We start from the raw sequence: 16,643 nt of genomic DNA, 5'->3' as shown, positions 1-16,643 counted from the left end.
CTCCCTCCTCGCACTGAGCTTCACTTTCTTCTTGTGCAGATCTATTCCACTCCAAACAATCAGAAAAATATTGTTTCTATTCTATTCACTGAACTTCTTGCACCTTAGCACTGAAGGGGCTGATTCTGTATTCATAGGTTTGTAGAAGTTAGGATGAAGGTCTTTTTCTTAACTCTGTTCATGTTATAACATTGTTGCTGTGAAGAGGCCTGTGATCTCCGCTGAGTCAAATTCAGTTTTGAGAACTACAAAAGTAAACCAATCATCTGTGATAATATCTTGTAGGCAGAGAAACTGCCCAATAATCTTACAAACACCTCTGGAAGAGCGTGACATTGTGAATGGATTCATGGAATTTATTTACCAAAACAATTAAACATATACAGCCTTATTCTACATGATTAAAAAACTAATCTTTATTTCATGATGGAATAACCTTTGGATGGTAATATATTTTCCTCAAAAAGCATTTTATTTAAAAAAATCCGATTTAAATGAAAAAAAAATCCGATTTAAATCAAAAAAATCCGATTTAAATCAAAAAAATCCAATTTTTTTTATTTTTTTAAAAAAATCATTGATTTTTATCCACCCTGACACCGACCTCTGGCCCTATAGAGAGAGGGGGGCACCGACCTCAGAACCTATGAGGGGGGGACACTGACTTTTGACCCTACAGACTGTATGCTGACCCTATGAGGGTGTCATGTTTGTGGTACATAGCCGGTGATGAGGGTCTTCATTGGCCGCCCTCCATTGTGGTGACATGCTCAGATTTGGTGATTTCAGTGCGTTCCGGAGCCGCTCCTTATCAGCGATCTGCACCCCCATTATCCCTCATTCATTATTCTCTGTTTTTATATAAAATGGATTTCCTGAGGCACAGCGGAGGATCGGCACACCCTGCTCAGCCTAATCCGGGACAGGCGGAGAGGTCCCTGTGCTCCCAGCACCATGCTGACCATTGTGAACATAGCCCATCACACTGTCCTCCACCCTCCTCTCCTCCTCCCTCCTCTCCTCCACCCTCCTCTCCTCCACCCTCCTCTCCAGGGATTTCCTCCTTCCAGAATTCCATACTAGTGAGGGAAAGAAGCAACGCCGAAAGTGATGGGAAATCCAACGTTTCAAAGTGTTACCAGAACAGGAATAGAGGGAACTCTTTTCAATGGGGACACTTAAAAAAGAAGAGAGAGTGTAAGGAGCGGAGTCCTCCAGCAGTGCAGAGTATTTCAGGGGAGGAGTTATAGAGGAAGGAGCGGAGTCCTCCAGCAGTGCAGAGTATTTCAGGAGAGGAGTTATAGAGGAAGGAGCGGAGTCCTCCAGCAGTGCAGAGTATTTCAGGAGAGGAGAGTTATAGAGGAAGGAGCGGAGTCCTCCAGCAGTGCAGAGTATTTCAGGAGAGGAGAGTTATAGAGGAAGGAGCGGAGTCCTCCAGCAGTGCAGAGTATTTCAGGAGAGGAGAGTTATAGAGGAAGGAGAGGAGTCCTCCAGCAGTGCAGAGTATTTCAGGAGAGGAGAGTTATAGAGGAAGGAGCGGAGTCCTCCAGCAGCGCAGAGTATTTCAGGAGAGGAGAGTTATAGAGGAAGGAGAGGAGTCCTCCAGCAGCGCAGAGTATTTCAGGAGAGGAGAGCTATAGAGGAAGGAGAGGAGTCCTCCAGCAGTGCAGAGTATTTCAGGAGAGGAGTTATAGAGGAAGGAGCGGAGTCCTCCAGCAGCGCAGAGTATTTCAGGAGAGGAGAGTTATAGAGGAAGGAGAGGAGTCCTCCAGCAGCGCAGAGTATTTCAGGGGAGGAGAGTTATAGAGGAAGGAGCGGAGTCCTCCAGCAGCGCAGAGTATTTCAGGAGAGGGGAGTTATAGAGGAAGGAGCGGAGTCCTCCGGCAGAGCAGAGTATTTCAGGAGAGGAGAGTTATAGAGGAAGGAAGGGAGTCCTCCGGCAGTGCAGAGTATTTCAGGAGAGGAGAGTTACAGAGGAAGGAGCAGAGTCCTCCAGCAGTGCAGAGTATTTCAGGAGAGGAGAGTTACAGAGGAAGGAGCGGAGTCCTCCGGCAGAGCAGAGTATTTCAGGAGAGGAGAGTTATAGAGGAAGGAGCGGAGTCCTCCAGCAGTGCAGAGTATTTCAGGAGAGGAGAGTTATAGAGGAAGGAGCGGAGTCCTCCAGCAGTGCAGAGTATTTCAGGAGGAAAGTTATAGAGGAAGGAGCGGAGTCCTCCAGCAGTGCAGAGTATTTCAGGAGAGGAGAGTTATAGAGGAAGGAGCGGAGTCCTCCAGCAGTGCAGAGTATTTCAGGAGAGGAGAGTTATAGAGGAAGGAGCGGAGTCCTCCAGCAGTGCAGAGTATTTCAGGAGAGGAGAGTTATAGAAGAAGGAGCGGAGTCCTCCAGCAGCGCAGAGTATTTCAGGAGAGGAGAGGTATAGAGGAAGGAGAGGAGTCCTCCAGCAGTGCAGAGTATTTCAGGAGAGGAGTTATAGAGGAAGGAGCGGAGTCCTCCAGCAGTGCAGAGTATTTCAGGAGGGGAGAGTTATAGAGGAAGGAGCGGAGTCCTCCAGCAGTGCAGAGGATTTCAGGAGAGGAGAGTTATAGAGGAAGGAGCGGAGTCCTCCAGCAGTGCAGAGGATTTCAGGAGAGGAGAGTTATAGAAGAAGGAGCGGAGTCCTCCAGCAGAGCAGAGTATTTCAGGAGAGGAGAGGTATAGAGGAAGGAGCTGAGTCCTCCAGCAGAGCAGAGTATTTCAGGAGAGGAGAGTTATAGAGGAAGGAGCGGAGTCCTCCAGCAGCGCAGAGTATTTCAGGAGGGGAGAGTTATAGAGGAAGGAGCGGAGTCCTCCAGCAGCGCAGAGTATTTCAGGAGGGGAGAGTTATAGAGGAAGGAGCGGAGTCCTCCAGCAGAGCAGAGTATTTCAGGAGAGGAGAGTTATAGAGGAAGGAGCGGAGTCCTCCAGCAGTGCAGAGTATTTCAGGAGAGGAGAGTTATAGAGGAAGGAGCGGAGTCCTCCAGCAGTGCAGAGTATTTCAGGAGAGGAGAGTTATAGAGGAAGGAGCGGAGTCCTCCAGCAGTGCAGAGTATTTCAGGAGAGGAGAGTTATAGAGGAAGGAGCGGAGTCCTCCAGCAGTGCAGAGTATTTCAGGAGAGGAGAGTAAGGTGCCATTCATTCATAGAATAGTATTATGATGTTCCTATTAGTATGATGCAGATAGGTTGCCATGTGAACAATGTTCTATCATCTGACATGTTGGGCTTTTTGCTCAGGACGTTTTGGCAATCAGGCGGATCATTTCCTCGGTACGTTGGCATTCGCAAAGATGGTGAACCGGACTCTGGTGGTCCCTCCCTGGATTGTGTATAACCATCACCGCCAGCCATTCAGTAATGTGAGTATTAAAGAGACTATTACAGCATCAGAATTTCTGGGATAAATCTACATGACGTCTATAGATAAACTACAACCCGGGAACTGGCTTTAATTCACGTGTGTGTATATATATACAGTGGGGATCGAAAGTTTGGGCACCCCAGCTAAAAATTTGTATTAATGTGCATAAAGAAGCCAAGGAAAGATGGAAAAATCTCCAAAAGGCATCAAATTACAGATTAGACATTCTTATGATATGTCAACAAAAGTTAGATTTTATTTCCATCATTTACACTTTCAAAATAACAGAAAACAAAAAAATGGCGTCTGCAAAAGTTTGGGCACCCTGCAGAATTTATAGCATGCACTGCCCCCTTTGCAAAGCTGAGACCTGCCAGTGTCATGGATTGTTCTCAATCATCGTCTGGGAAGACCAGGTGATGTCAATCTCAAAGGTTTTAAATGCCCAGACTAATCTGACCTTGCCCCAACAATCAGCACCATGGGTTCTTCTAAGCAGTTGTCTAGAAAACTGAAAGCTGGAGAAGGCTATAAGAAGATAGCAAAGCGTTTTCAGATGTCAATATCCTCTGTTCGGAATGTAATTAAGAAATGGCAGTCATCAGGAACAGTGGAAGTTAAAGCAAGATCTGGAAGACCAAGAAAAATATCAGACAGAACAGCTCGCAGGATTGTGAGAAAAACAATTCAAAACCCACGTTTGACTGCACGATCCCTCCAGAAAGATCTGGCAGACACTGGAGTTGTGGTCACTATTCCACTATAAAGAGATACTTGTACAAATATGGTTTTCATGGAAGAGTCATCAGAAGAAAACCTCTTCTACGTCCTCACCACAAAAATCATCGTTTGAACTTTGCAAATGAACATATAGAAAAGCCTGATGCATTTTGGAAACAAGTTCTGTGGACCGATGAGGTTAAAATTGAACTTTTTGGCCGGAATGAGCAAAGGTACGTTTGGAGAAGAAGGGGCACAGAATTTAATGAAAACAACCTCTGTCCAACTGTGAAGCATGGGGTTGGATCAATCATGCTTTGGGGTTGTGTTGCAGCCAGTGGCACAGGGAACATCTCACGAGTAGAAGGAAAAATGGATTCAATAAAATTTCAGCAAATTTTGGATGGTAACTTGATGCCATCTGTGAAAAAGCTGAAGTTAAAGAGAGGATGGCTTCTACAAATGGATAATGATCCTAAACACACCTTGAAATCCACGGGGGATTACATCAAGAGGCGTAAACTGAAGGTTTTGCCATGGCCTTCACAATCTCCTGACCTCAACATAATTGAAAATCTATGGATAGACCTTAAAAGAGCCGTGCGTGACAGACAGCCCAGAAATCTCAAAGAACTGGAAGACTTTTGTAAGGAAGAATGGGCAAAGATACCTCAAACAAGAATTGAAAGACTCTTGGCTGGCTACAAAAAGCGTTTACAAGCCGTGATACTTGCCAAAGGGGGCAGTACAAGATATGAACTCTGCAGGGGGCCCAAACTTTTGCAGACGCCATTTTTTTGTTTTCTGTTATTTTGAAAGTGTAAATGATGGAAATAAAATCTAACTTTTGTTGACATATTATAAGAATGTCTAATCTGTAATTTGATGCCTTTTGGAGATTTTTCCATCTTTCCTTGGCTTCTTTATGCACATTAATACAAATTTTTAGCTGGGGTGCCCAAACATTCGATCCCCACTGTATATATATATACATACATACATATATACACCGTGTTCCAAATTATTCTGCAAATGATATTTTTCTCATTTCCCTCAATAATTGATGTAAATAACAGTCGGCAGAATTCTCAGGTTACAACTAGAAGAGTACAATTCACATTTTATTCAACAAACCTCCTAATGATAACAGGATTTGTGTTCCGGATTATTCCGCACAGGAAGTTTCAAAACACTTTATAGGTTGTAAAGAACTGAAAATTGTCATTTGTTGTGTTTGCAGCATATTTACTGAAATCAAAAGCTATTTCAATCAAACTTTTAACAACATTTTAATTTTTTAAACATTTGAAGCGGTCACGTTACATTGTAACATAGGACCCCTTATTTGATAGCAGATCACAAGTCTGCCATCCATTGAACTTGAGAGTTTTTGGACAGTTTCTGCTTGAATTTGTTTGCAAGATGTCAGAATAGCCTCCCAGATGGATATAAACTTCCTCCCACCCTCATAAATCTTTTGCTTGAGGATGCTCCAAAGCTTCTCAATAGGATTGAGGTCAGGGGGGGATGGAGGCCACACCATGACTTTCTCTCCTTTTATCCCCATAGCAGCCATTGATGCAGAGGTATTCTTTGCAGCATGAGATGGTGCATTGTCATGCATGAAGATGATTTTATTACGGAAAGCATAGTTCTTCCTTCTGTACCAGGGAAGAAAGTGGTCAGTCATAAACTCCACATAGTTTGCAGAGGTCATCTTTACACCTTCAGGGGCTCTAAAGGGGCCGACCAGCTCTGTTCCCATGATTCCGGCCCAAAACAAGACTCCACCACCGCCTTGCTGACGTCGCAGCCTTGTTGGAACAGGGTGGCCGCCCACCAACCATCCACTTCTTCATAGTGCGATGATCGTGCTTACGTTTTCCTGAAATATCGAATGTTTTCATCCCTCGTCCAAGGCTTCGAACTATTTCACTCTTTTCGGCAGCAGAGAGATCCTTTTTCTTCCCCATATTGCTTGAAAATGGTGCTCTGCTTAATAATGTGGAACCCCCTCCTTTAGTAGTTTTTCCTTAAATTGGGCTCACCAGCCAATCTAATTATCACAGGTGTCCAAGATTGTTTTCAGTGATCAAAAGAGCCCTGACACACAATGCCATCCATGAGTTACACTGAAAAACAAAATATTTCATCTTTGTGACACTTAAATAGAATTTGCATAATAATTTGGAACACGGTGTGTGTATATATATATATATATATATATATATATATATATATATATTTTTATATACACACACATACATACATACATACATACACACATATATATATATGACCACAGCGCTTTCCCAATGCTGCTAATCTTCCTGTATTCCAGACTCACGTTCCGTATGAGGAGTTCTTCCAGTTGGCTCCCCTGCAGAAGTATCACCGAGTGATGAGCATGGAGGACTTCATGGAGAAACTGGCCCCCAGACACTGGCCGGCGGACAAGCGTGTGGCCTATTGCTTCACAGCGGCTGCCAAGAGGAGCTCCGACCAGCAGTCCTGTCCAATGAAGGTGAATGAGAATTGATTGACAGGCAGATCATTCCGTGAGCTATTGTTATCCAGAAAGTGTGAATGTTTATGGGATGTTTAACTCTAACCTCCAGGAACAGAACGTTGCCACAAGGGGTACAAATGCCTTCACAAACCCAGATATTACCGTATATAAGTATCAGTGACATCATCACTGTGCTGTACATAGCCTGTGCAGAGAGAATAGCTGTGGGAGGGGCCCAGAAGGCTCCTCCCGCTGCAGACTGCCTGCAGAAAACTACAGAAGGGGGCGGAGACGAGACCAGACACCCAGCACAAGTATAAAGAGTTGCAGTGAGCGGTCTTTATCACAGGAAGTAAAGTGTCACACTGGATTATTGCACAGATCTGGAAGAAATACACAAACCACGTCAAGATTCCAGGAGAAACACACATGACCCTCCTATTTAGACAGCATGTGATGATCCTAAAGTTCAGCTTTCCATGTCCACTGTCTAGAGGCACCACGTGTCTATAGTCAGCTCAGTTTTGGATGGAGTGTGAAATAATTATAATCTATGTTGAGAAATTTCCTCTTAACTTCCTGTCCAGAAGACAGAACAGGAAGTGAGGAAACTTCTCCAAATGAGAGGAAATCCCCTTGGTGTCGGTGGTACAGCAGGTGTCCCCATTGAAACATTCCCCCTCCCACCTGTTGCGGTGACACCATTTGGATTTCTCATCACTTCCTGTCACTATGACACAGAGAGGGTGACTCCCCAATGTGATGACACAGGCAGTTCCCCCCAGAGGTTTTGATGATCATTTAATTTTTTTTTTTTTAAGGATGGCAACCCATTTGGTCCATTCTGGGATCACTTTCACATCGATTTCATCCGCTCCGAGCTGTTTGACGGAATTAACTTCAGTGCTTATTACAAAGATGCCTGGATGAGCAGGTAAGCTGAATGCTTTACCTGTGTGAATGGTACATTTTGAGGAAACCAGAAAATTTGGGGGGATGTTGAAGTAGCTGATCACGGATGACTGAAATGTACCGGGATCAATGTAGGGGGTGGCAGAGGAAATGTACCGGGATCAATGCAGGGGGTGGCAGAGGAAATGTACCTGGATCAATGCAGGGGGTGGCAGAGGAAATGTACCTGGATCAATGTAGGGGGTGGCAGAGTAAATGTACCTGGATCAATGTAGGGGGTGGCAGAGTAAATGTACCTGGATCAATGTAGGGGGTGGCAGAGGAAATGTACCTGGATCAATGTAGGGGTGACAGAGGAAATGTACCTGGATCAATGTAGGGGGTGGCAGAGTAAATGTACCTGGATCAGTGTAGGGGGTGGCAGAGTAAATGTACCTGGATCAATGCAGGGGGTGGCAGAGGAAATGTACCTGGATCAATGCAGGGGGTGGCAGAGGAAATGTACCTGGATCAATGTAGGGGGTGGCAGAGGAAATGTACCTGGATCAATGTAGGGGGTGGCAGAGGAAATGTACCTGGATCAGTGTAGGGGGTGGCAGAGGAAATGTACCTGGATCAATGTAGGGGGTGGCAGAGGAAATGTACCTGGATCAATGTAGGGGGTGGCAGAGGAAATGTACCTGGATCAGTGTAGGGGGTGGCAGAGGAAATGTACCTGGATCAATGTAGGGGGTGGCAGAGGAAATGTACCTGGATCAATGTAGGGGGTGGCAGAGGAAATGTACCTGGATCAATGCAGGGGGTGGCAGAGGAAATGTACCTGGATCAATGCAGGGGGTGGCAGAGGAAATGTACCTGGATCAATGTAGGGGGTGGCAGAGGAAATGTACCTGGATCAATGCAGGGGGTGGCAGAGGAAATGTACCGGGATCAATGTAGGGGGAGGCAGAGGAAATGTACCGGGATCAATGTAGGGGGTGGCAGAGGAATCCATAGTCAACCTACTTAACCACTTCCAGTCCGGACACTTTCCCCCCCTTCCTGCCCAGGCCAATTTTCAGCTTTCAGCGCTGTCACACTTTGAATGACAATTGCGCGGTCATGCAACACTGTACCCGTATGAAATTTTTAGCATTTATTTGAGACAGATACAACTTTATTTTGGTGGTATTTATTCAGCACTGGGGTTTTTATTTTTTTGCTAAATAAATGAAAAAGACCAACATTTTTTTTTAAATGTTTTTCTTCTACAATGTTGCAAATAAATAATCTTTCTTCACAAATCTTGGCCAAAATATATTCATCTATCTTTTTGGTTAATAAAAAAATAACCCAAATTAGTTTATAAGAAAAAATTATAATTTTTTTAAAATGTTCTTATACATTTTTCTTTTATTTTTTTATATATTTTTTTTTTACATACTGTCACCCTAGCACCATAGTGACACTGTACTGCTTATAAGATTTTTTTTTTTTTGTTTTGTTTACACTGATTACTTTTACACCCATAAAGGCTGTAAAAGCAATCATTTCTATTTCTCTCTGGCTGCATTCTTGCAGCCATTGAGAAATACTGTGATTGGTCACAGCTTGTCACATGGCACAAGGCTGTTGTGAATAGCCCTGTACCATGTGATCTCTGTGATCATTCACAGATTTCACAAGTAGTAAACAATGATGTCAGCTTGTTTACTACTGTTCATGTGATCACTGATTGGCCAATCAGGGATCACTTGAATTGGGACCTCACACAGAGGCCCTGTACAGCAATCTGTGTCACAGATCGTGGTGCTGCGCACTCTCAGGGAGCGCGCACAGGCAATGCATGCGGAGGGAGCACTCCCGTCCGGCTGTTTATTGGCAATGGGCTAGACGGGTATGCGGTTACAGAGGAGTTCCCTCGCCCCCCCCCCCCCAATAAAAAGTACTGTAGCTACTGTCTTTTAATGTTAGGTCACTTACCTGTCCAGGGATCCAGCAGTGTCCTCACCCCGAGCCGATTCCTAAATCGGCTGTCGGGTGCTGGTGCCGCCATGTTGACTAAGGGAAATCGGCAGTGAAGCCTTGCGGCTTCACAACCAGTTTCCTGCTGCGCATGTTCAATCGCGCCACGCTTTGTGAATGGGCCTCAGTCTTCTAGGACCTGTGAAGTTTCCCAAAGGGCTGCAGGGGGAAAAAGGGGGGCCAAATCTGTCAAAACCAGATACCTGCTTCTCCCCCCTTAATGTGGCAGGGGAGGGAGGCAGATAAGCAGAGTGGCAAAGTGAATGGGTCTTATTGCCCGCACCCTGCGCCCCATGTCCATGGGTGGCTAAGGTTTCTGTGCTGAGAGCGCGCTCAGTGCGCACTCCCAAAATGGTGACCAAGTGTGATGGACAGCTCCTGATCTCTAGGTCCCGCTGGTTCCCAATCATGTGACCACCGTGACAGCCAATCACAGTGGTCACGCAGTTGGGCAGTCCTCTCGGACCTGAACCCTCAGTTAGTTTACATTTAGGATACAATAAACAAATGCTGGGGATTGCTGTATATTTATAAAGTTTTTGTATTTTGGAAATACACAGATTTCTGCGTTTTTGGTAGAATGGTCTACAGGTGGCGCTCTTGGTACTGTTTTTTTTATCAGGTATCCTTCCTCTACACACCCGGTTCTGGCCCTCCCCGGGGCCCCTGCCCAGTTCCCCGTCCTGGAAGAACACAGAGGGTTGCAGAAATACATGGTATGGTCCAAAAAGATTGTTGAAGAGGGAGACATGCACATCCGGAAGTTACTCGTTAGACCCTTTGTGGGTGTCCATCTGAGGATCGGATCGGATTGGGTAAGTGATGGGTTATGTAAGCTGTGACAGTCTTCCCAAGTCTCCTCCATTGCAGCAGATGATTGGACGAGAAGACAGGCGCACTTTAAATCTTGTCCGAAAAGTAAACTGTGTTAGGTAAGGGGGGACTCTGATGTAAAGGGGATATTCTGAAAGAAGCCCTCATTAAAAGGGGGGACTTTGATGTGGACTCTCAGGTAAGGGAAGACATTGATGGAGTCCTTGATGTAAGGGGAGACTTTTTGGGGGGGACTCTGAGGACCCCAATGTAAGGGTGGACTCTGATGTAAGGTGGGACACTGATGGGGAGTCTGATGCTTACTCTTATGTAAGGGGAACTCTGATGAACACCTTGATGTAAGGGGGTTCAATGATGGGAACCCTGATGTAAAGAGGGGACTCTAATATAGTGTCTCCTGTATGGGGGGAACGCTGACAGAGGATGTCATGTAAAGGGGCACTGATGTAAGGGCAGACATTGATAGGAACTCCGATGTAAGGGGGGTCTCTGATGGGGATTCTCATATAAGGGGGTCTCTGATGGAGATCCTGATGTAAGGGCAGACTTTTGTTGGGGACACTTATGTAAAGAGGGGACTCTAATAGAGACTCTTCTGTATGGGGGGAACTCTGACAGAGGATGTCATGTAAGGGGGCACTGATGTAAGGCAAACATTGATAGGGACTCTGATGGGGATTCTCATGTAAGGGAGCCTCTGATGGAAATCCTGATGTAAGGGCAGAATTTGTTGGGGACTCTGACGTAAGAGCAGACATTGATAAAGACTCTGATGGGGATTCTCAATTAGGGGGGACTCTGATAGAGATCCTGATGTAAGGGCAGACATTGTTGGGGGCTCTGATATAAAGGGGGACTGTGATGAGGATCCTGATGTAAGGAGGGACTCTTATGGGGGCTCTGATGTAAGAGCAGACATTGATAGAGACTCTGATATAAAGGCAGACATTGTTGGGGGCTCTGATATGAAGGGGGACTGTGACGGGGACCCTGATGTAAGGAGGGACTCTTATGGGGGCTCTGATGTAAGAGCAGACATTGATAGAGACTCTGATGGGAATTCTCAATCTGATAGAGACTCTGATGTAAGGGCAGACATTGTTGGGGGCTCTGATATAAAGGGGGACTGTGACAGGGACCCTGATGTAAGAGCAGACATTGATAGAGACCCTGATGTAAGGGGGAACTCTGATGGGGATTCTCAAACAAGGGGGGACCGTGATGTAAAGGCAGATTTTGTTGGGGACTCTGATATAAAGGGGGGTCTGTGATAGGGACCCTGATAGAATTTTTTTGGCTGTTTTTTCTTCTATTGCTCTGACCACAGAAGAGCTCTTGATAGAACGTATTCCTCCATGTACCTTTCATTCCTCCATGTACCTTTCATTCCTCCATGTACCTTTCATTCCTCCATGTACCTTCCATTCCTCCATTCACCTTCCATTCCTCCATTCACCTTTCATTCCTCCATGTACCTTTCATTCCCCCATTCACCTTTTATTCCTCCATTCACCTTTCATTCCTCCATGTTCCTTTCATTCCTCCATGTACCTTTCATTCCTCCATGTACCTTCCATTCCTCCATGTACCTTTCATTCCTCCATGTACCTTTCATTCCTCCATGTACCTTTCATTCCTCCATGTACCTTTCATTCCTCCATGTACCTTTCATTCCTCCATTCACCTTCCATTCCTCCATGTACCTTTCATTCCTCCATGTACCTTTCATTCCTCCATTCACCTTCCATTCCTCCGTGTACCTGTCATTCCTCCATTCACCTTCCATTCCTCCGTGTACCTTCCATTCCTCCGTGTACCTTTCATTCCTCCGTGTACCTTTCATTCCTCCGTGTACCTTTCATTCCTCCATGTACCTTTCATTCCTCCATGTACCTTTCATTCCTCCATGTACCTGTCATTCCTCCATGTATAATACAGATTTCCCTCCTCCTGACTCTCTGTGACGTAATTCATGTCTGCGGATCAATAAAGATTTGATTGTTTTTTCCTGGGCAGGTAAATGCTTGTAAGATGGTGAGTGACGGCACGGCCGGTCCGCATTTCATGGCCTCTCCGCAGTGCGTCGGCTACGACCGCCTAAAGGCCACGCCCCTCACCGTGAGCATGTGTCTCCCGGACCTCAGAGAGATCAAACGTGCCGTGAGCCAATGGGTGAAGAGGACAAAATCCCGATCCGTCTACGTGGCCACCGACTCCACCTCCCACACCGCCGAGTTACAGAAAGCCCTGGGGAAGGAGGTAGGAGATTCCGGGGCCGATGGGCCCTTTGAGGTCTGACCGTTCACTCTGATCACGTGCTGTTTTACAGCTCCTGAGTGTGCTTGACTTTTAGTAAAATATGGGTGCTGTAAACTGAAGTGTTTTTTTTTTTTTTTGTTTCCCTCCAGGTGAAAGTGGTCAGCCTCCAGCCGGACGTAGCCCAGATCGACCTCTACATCCTGGGCCAGAGCGAACATTTCATCGGGAACTGCGTTTCGTCCTTCACCGCCTTCGTGAAGCGGGAGCGGGACCTACAGGGAAAGCCGTCCTCGTTCTTTGGGATGGACTCGCCTGGCAGGAAGCAGGATGAGTTGTGAACCGGGCGGGGGATGTGAGGTCGACTGACACATTCCTAAACCAATGACTTTTGAGAAAAAAACTTTCACCTGTGGAGAAACCTTGGGGGGAGATTTACATAGACAGGACAGAGTCATCCTGTGAGGGGTCATAGAGAGCCCTGTGCTGGGACCGTGGCCAGGTCTAAGGGATGCACCATTCAGAAGCCTACATGGTGGCTGAATCCCGAAACTGGTAGAAGGCAGCTGACACCATCGCACACTGGTAGTCACTCAGTCTTTGTAAATCTCCCCCTCCCAGTTGTGAAAGGTAAATCTAATTTCTACTGAATCTGAAGTGTCCTTGTCTCAGAACCTGGGGTCTTCTTGGCGGAGCTGACTTTCTGTGGTCGTGGTTAAAGCCTATACTTTATGGTCCCGTTGGGGAGATTTCCCTTCACTTCCTGTCCTGGTGACCCAGGAAATTTCTCCAAAATAAAAGGACACCCCATCTTGGACAAGTGTCTCCTTTTGAGAGATTTGCTCTACTCTCGTATTCCGGTGTGTAACGGAACCGGACCCTGACTGCACTGGGGTATTTCCGTTATACTACCGCTTCCCTGTCCGAACACAGATCCACGGACACCACTGTTTGTCCATATGAGACTAGAGGAGACCAGTCTTGGAGGAAACCAGGAAATAGACACAAGATATATACATTCAAGGGAACAACCCACCTCCCTGCATATGGACACAGGGCAGGGCAAACCAAATCTAGCAACCAGAGACCCATCAGCAGACACCCCCCACCAAGCCAATACACAAGCACATACATCCCATAATAGTTTGCTCCCAAGCAAGACACACAATAGAACAATGGGATGCACCACATGGCCGTAAACAATGAACAACCCCCACCCCACGTATACATGTCTACACAATATCAGGACATTCCACCCTGTACCCCTAACAGGCACAGGGTGACTTACACATAATAGGGATATGGGGAGCTGAGACAGGGATCTCCCCTGAGGTTAATCCCTCTCCACAGATCACAGATGGCATAAAATCTGACAGAGGTGCTAACACTTTTCTAGTCCAGTCTGCTTACAGCTACAATGTCTTCATCCAATCTCTGTTCAGTGTCCCCATTGGACAGAAAATGCTAGTGCCTTGGGGCTCATTCACATGGGTGCAGTGATCAGAACACCTGTGCAGAGTCCCGGGAGTCTCCGGGGGTCCGTGTTGTCAGCCTTTTAAAATCAATGACAGGCTGATGGCTCTTCACGCTCCTCCCTGTGTGGACACCCGATGCATGGCCGGGACAAGATGCCAAACAGCGCCCCCCCCCCATTCATGATTAGGGGTTCCTACGCCCAGCAGTCACTGGATTGTTAAAATCACAGCCACTGTTACTCCTGTCAGGAAGGCACCCCCATCCCTACATAAACCATTGCGCCCAGGGCAGCTGCCCCTCCTGCCCACCCCTTGTCCTCTGTGCAGCCACCAACCTGCCATTGGCTGGACCGGCCTGTAGGTGGAAGTACTGTCTGGAATTGTCTGGTGGCTCCTTTTATTTATTTATAAGGATTCCATCCCTTTGCTTCCATCAGCAGGAGCACAGAGTCTGTGTAAGCTCAGTGTTGGTTGCTTTTGGAGCTTACACGGGGTTAATGATGGTCTCCCTTCTCCATGTGACAGTGTTCAGGTCTGGATATTGGCCATAAGGAGAAAGAGGATAAAATCACATGATCTCCTGTACTCAAGAATACCATTTTTTTTCCAGGATACTCTAACTGATGAATGGAGCAGCATAGAGGTGCAGCGAGCCAATTAGTGATGTATGGAGAACCTTTCACTTCAGCTTGGATCGGCAAAGTGACAGGTTCTCTTGACTGACTTTCGATGGCCCCATGTGATCTCACCCCTTGTATGTGGCATTACTGAGCAGGACACGCCATTCAAGTGTAATTCCAGCTGACATCTGTAACAAAGAGGAAGAATGACTGGCCGGGGTTCAGCATGCGTGTACAGGCTTTTGAAGTGTCCATTGTCCTACCAGGGAAGTCGTCTGCCTCATGTATGGATGGGATCCAGCGTCTTCGTGTCATGGATGGATGGGATCCAGTGTCTTCGTGTCATGGATGGATGGGATCCAGTGTCTTCGTGTCATGGATGGATGGGATCCAGTGTCTTCATGTTATGTATGTATGGGATCCAGTGTCTTCGTGTCATGGATGGATGGGATCCAGTGTCTTCATGTTATGTATGTATGGGATCCAGTGTCTTCATGTCATGGATGGATGGGATCCGGTATCATCATGTCATGCATGGATGGGATCCAGTGTCCTCATGTCATGTACGGATGGGAGCCGGTGTCCTCGTGTCATGTATGGATGGAATCTGGTGTCTTCATGTCATTTATGGATGGGAGCCAGTGTCCTCATGTCATGCATGGATGGGATCCAGTGCCTTCAAGTCATGCATGGATGGGATCCGGTGTCCTAATGTCATGTATGGATGGGAGCCAGTGTATTCCTGTCATGTATGGATGGGATCCAGTGTCCTCATGCCATGTGTGGATGGGATCCGGTGTCTTCATCTCATATATGAATGGGAGATGGTGTCATTGTCTCATGTATGGATAGGATTCGGTGTCTTCGTGTCATGTATGGATGGGAACCGGTGTCCTTGTGTCATGTATGCATGAGATCCGCTGCCTTTAAGTCATACATGGATGGGATCTGGTGCCTTCAAGTCATGCATGGATGGGATCCGGTGCCTTCAAGTCATGCATGGATGGGATTCGGTGCCTTCAAGTCATGCATGAATGGGATCCGGTGCCTTCAAGTCATGCATGGATGGGATCCGGTGCCTCCATGTTGTGTATGGATGGGAGCCAGTGCCTCCATGTCATGTATGTATGGGAGCCGGTACCTCCATGTCATGCCTGGATGGGATCTGGTGCCTCCATGTCATGCCTGGATGGGATCTGGTGCCTCCATGTCATGCCTGGATGGGATCCGATGCCTCCATGTCATGCCTGGATGGGATCCGGTGCCTCCATGTCATGCCTGGATGGGATCTGGTGCCTCCATGTCATGCCTGGATGGGATCTGGTGCCTCCATGTCATGCCTGGATGGGATCCGATGCCTCCATGTCATGCCTGGATGGGATCCGGTGCCTCCATGTCATGCCTGGATGAAATCCGGTGCCTCCATGTCATGCCTGGATGGGATCTGGTGCCTCCATGTCATGCCTGGATGGGATCTGGTGCCTCCATGTCATGCCTGGATGGGATCTGGTGCCTCCATGTCATGCCTGGATGGGATCTGGTGCCTCCATGTCATGCCTGGATGGGATCCGATGCCTCCATGTCATGTATGGATGGGATCCAGTGTCTTCATCTCACACCCAGCACTGAGTGCCAGTCCTTCCTCTCCCTTTGGGTCTGGAGTTACTTCAAGAGTCTGTACAAGAATAAGCAACATTTGCAGATAATCGATAACAGATCTACCGATTTCCCAGCCATAGGATTTCCTTTCCTGACGCCAGTCCATGGCTGTGTACTAGCACACGTGTGCCGCCATGTTGGTGCCGGGATAACACGTTTGTCGGGTGGAGTTACACTTCCATCAGTCTATAGGCACATAACGAATCCTAATGTTTACCATGAAGATTTTCTATCACTTATTTTGTATCGATTTGTATAATAAAATATATTCGAGTTTA

General features: G+C 46.7%; 1 protein-coding gene across 2 annotated transcripts in view; it reads left to right on the top strand.

Moving 5' to 3' along the window:
* POFUT1 (protein O-fucosyltransferase 1) overlaps positions 1-16,643 on the top strand; it is an 18,060-nt gene extending 1,417 nt beyond the window's left edge. The window contains exons 2-7 of one of the 2 annotated variants that reach the window (XM_089660203.1): positions 3,253-3,374; positions 6,438-6,620; positions 7,427-7,539; positions 10,144-10,336; positions 12,372-12,647; positions 12,764-16,643. In XM_089660203.1, the coding sequence (XP_089516329.1) occupies positions 3,253-3,374; positions 6,438-6,620; positions 7,427-7,539; positions 10,144-10,336; positions 12,372-12,647; positions 12,764-12,952 (1,076 nt within the window). In that variant the 3' untranslated portion in view covers positions 12,953-16,643. The remainder of the gene's footprint in view (positions 1-3,252; positions 3,375-6,437; positions 6,621-7,426; positions 7,540-10,143; positions 10,337-12,371; positions 12,648-12,763) is intronic. The other variant, XM_089660204.1, reaches the window with a different exon arrangement.

The sequence above is a fragment of the Staurois parvus genome, unplaced genomic scaffold (assembly GCF_062004578.1).
Source record: "Staurois parvus isolate SC_StPar_1 unplaced genomic scaffold, SC_StPar_1.0 ptg001214l, whole genome shotgun sequence".
NCBI classification, from domain to species: domain Eukaryota; kingdom Metazoa; phylum Chordata; class Amphibia; order Anura; family Ranidae; genus Staurois; species Staurois parvus.
The sequence above is the reverse complement of the archived record's forward strand: the minus strand, read 5'-3'. Positions and strand labels throughout refer to the sequence as shown.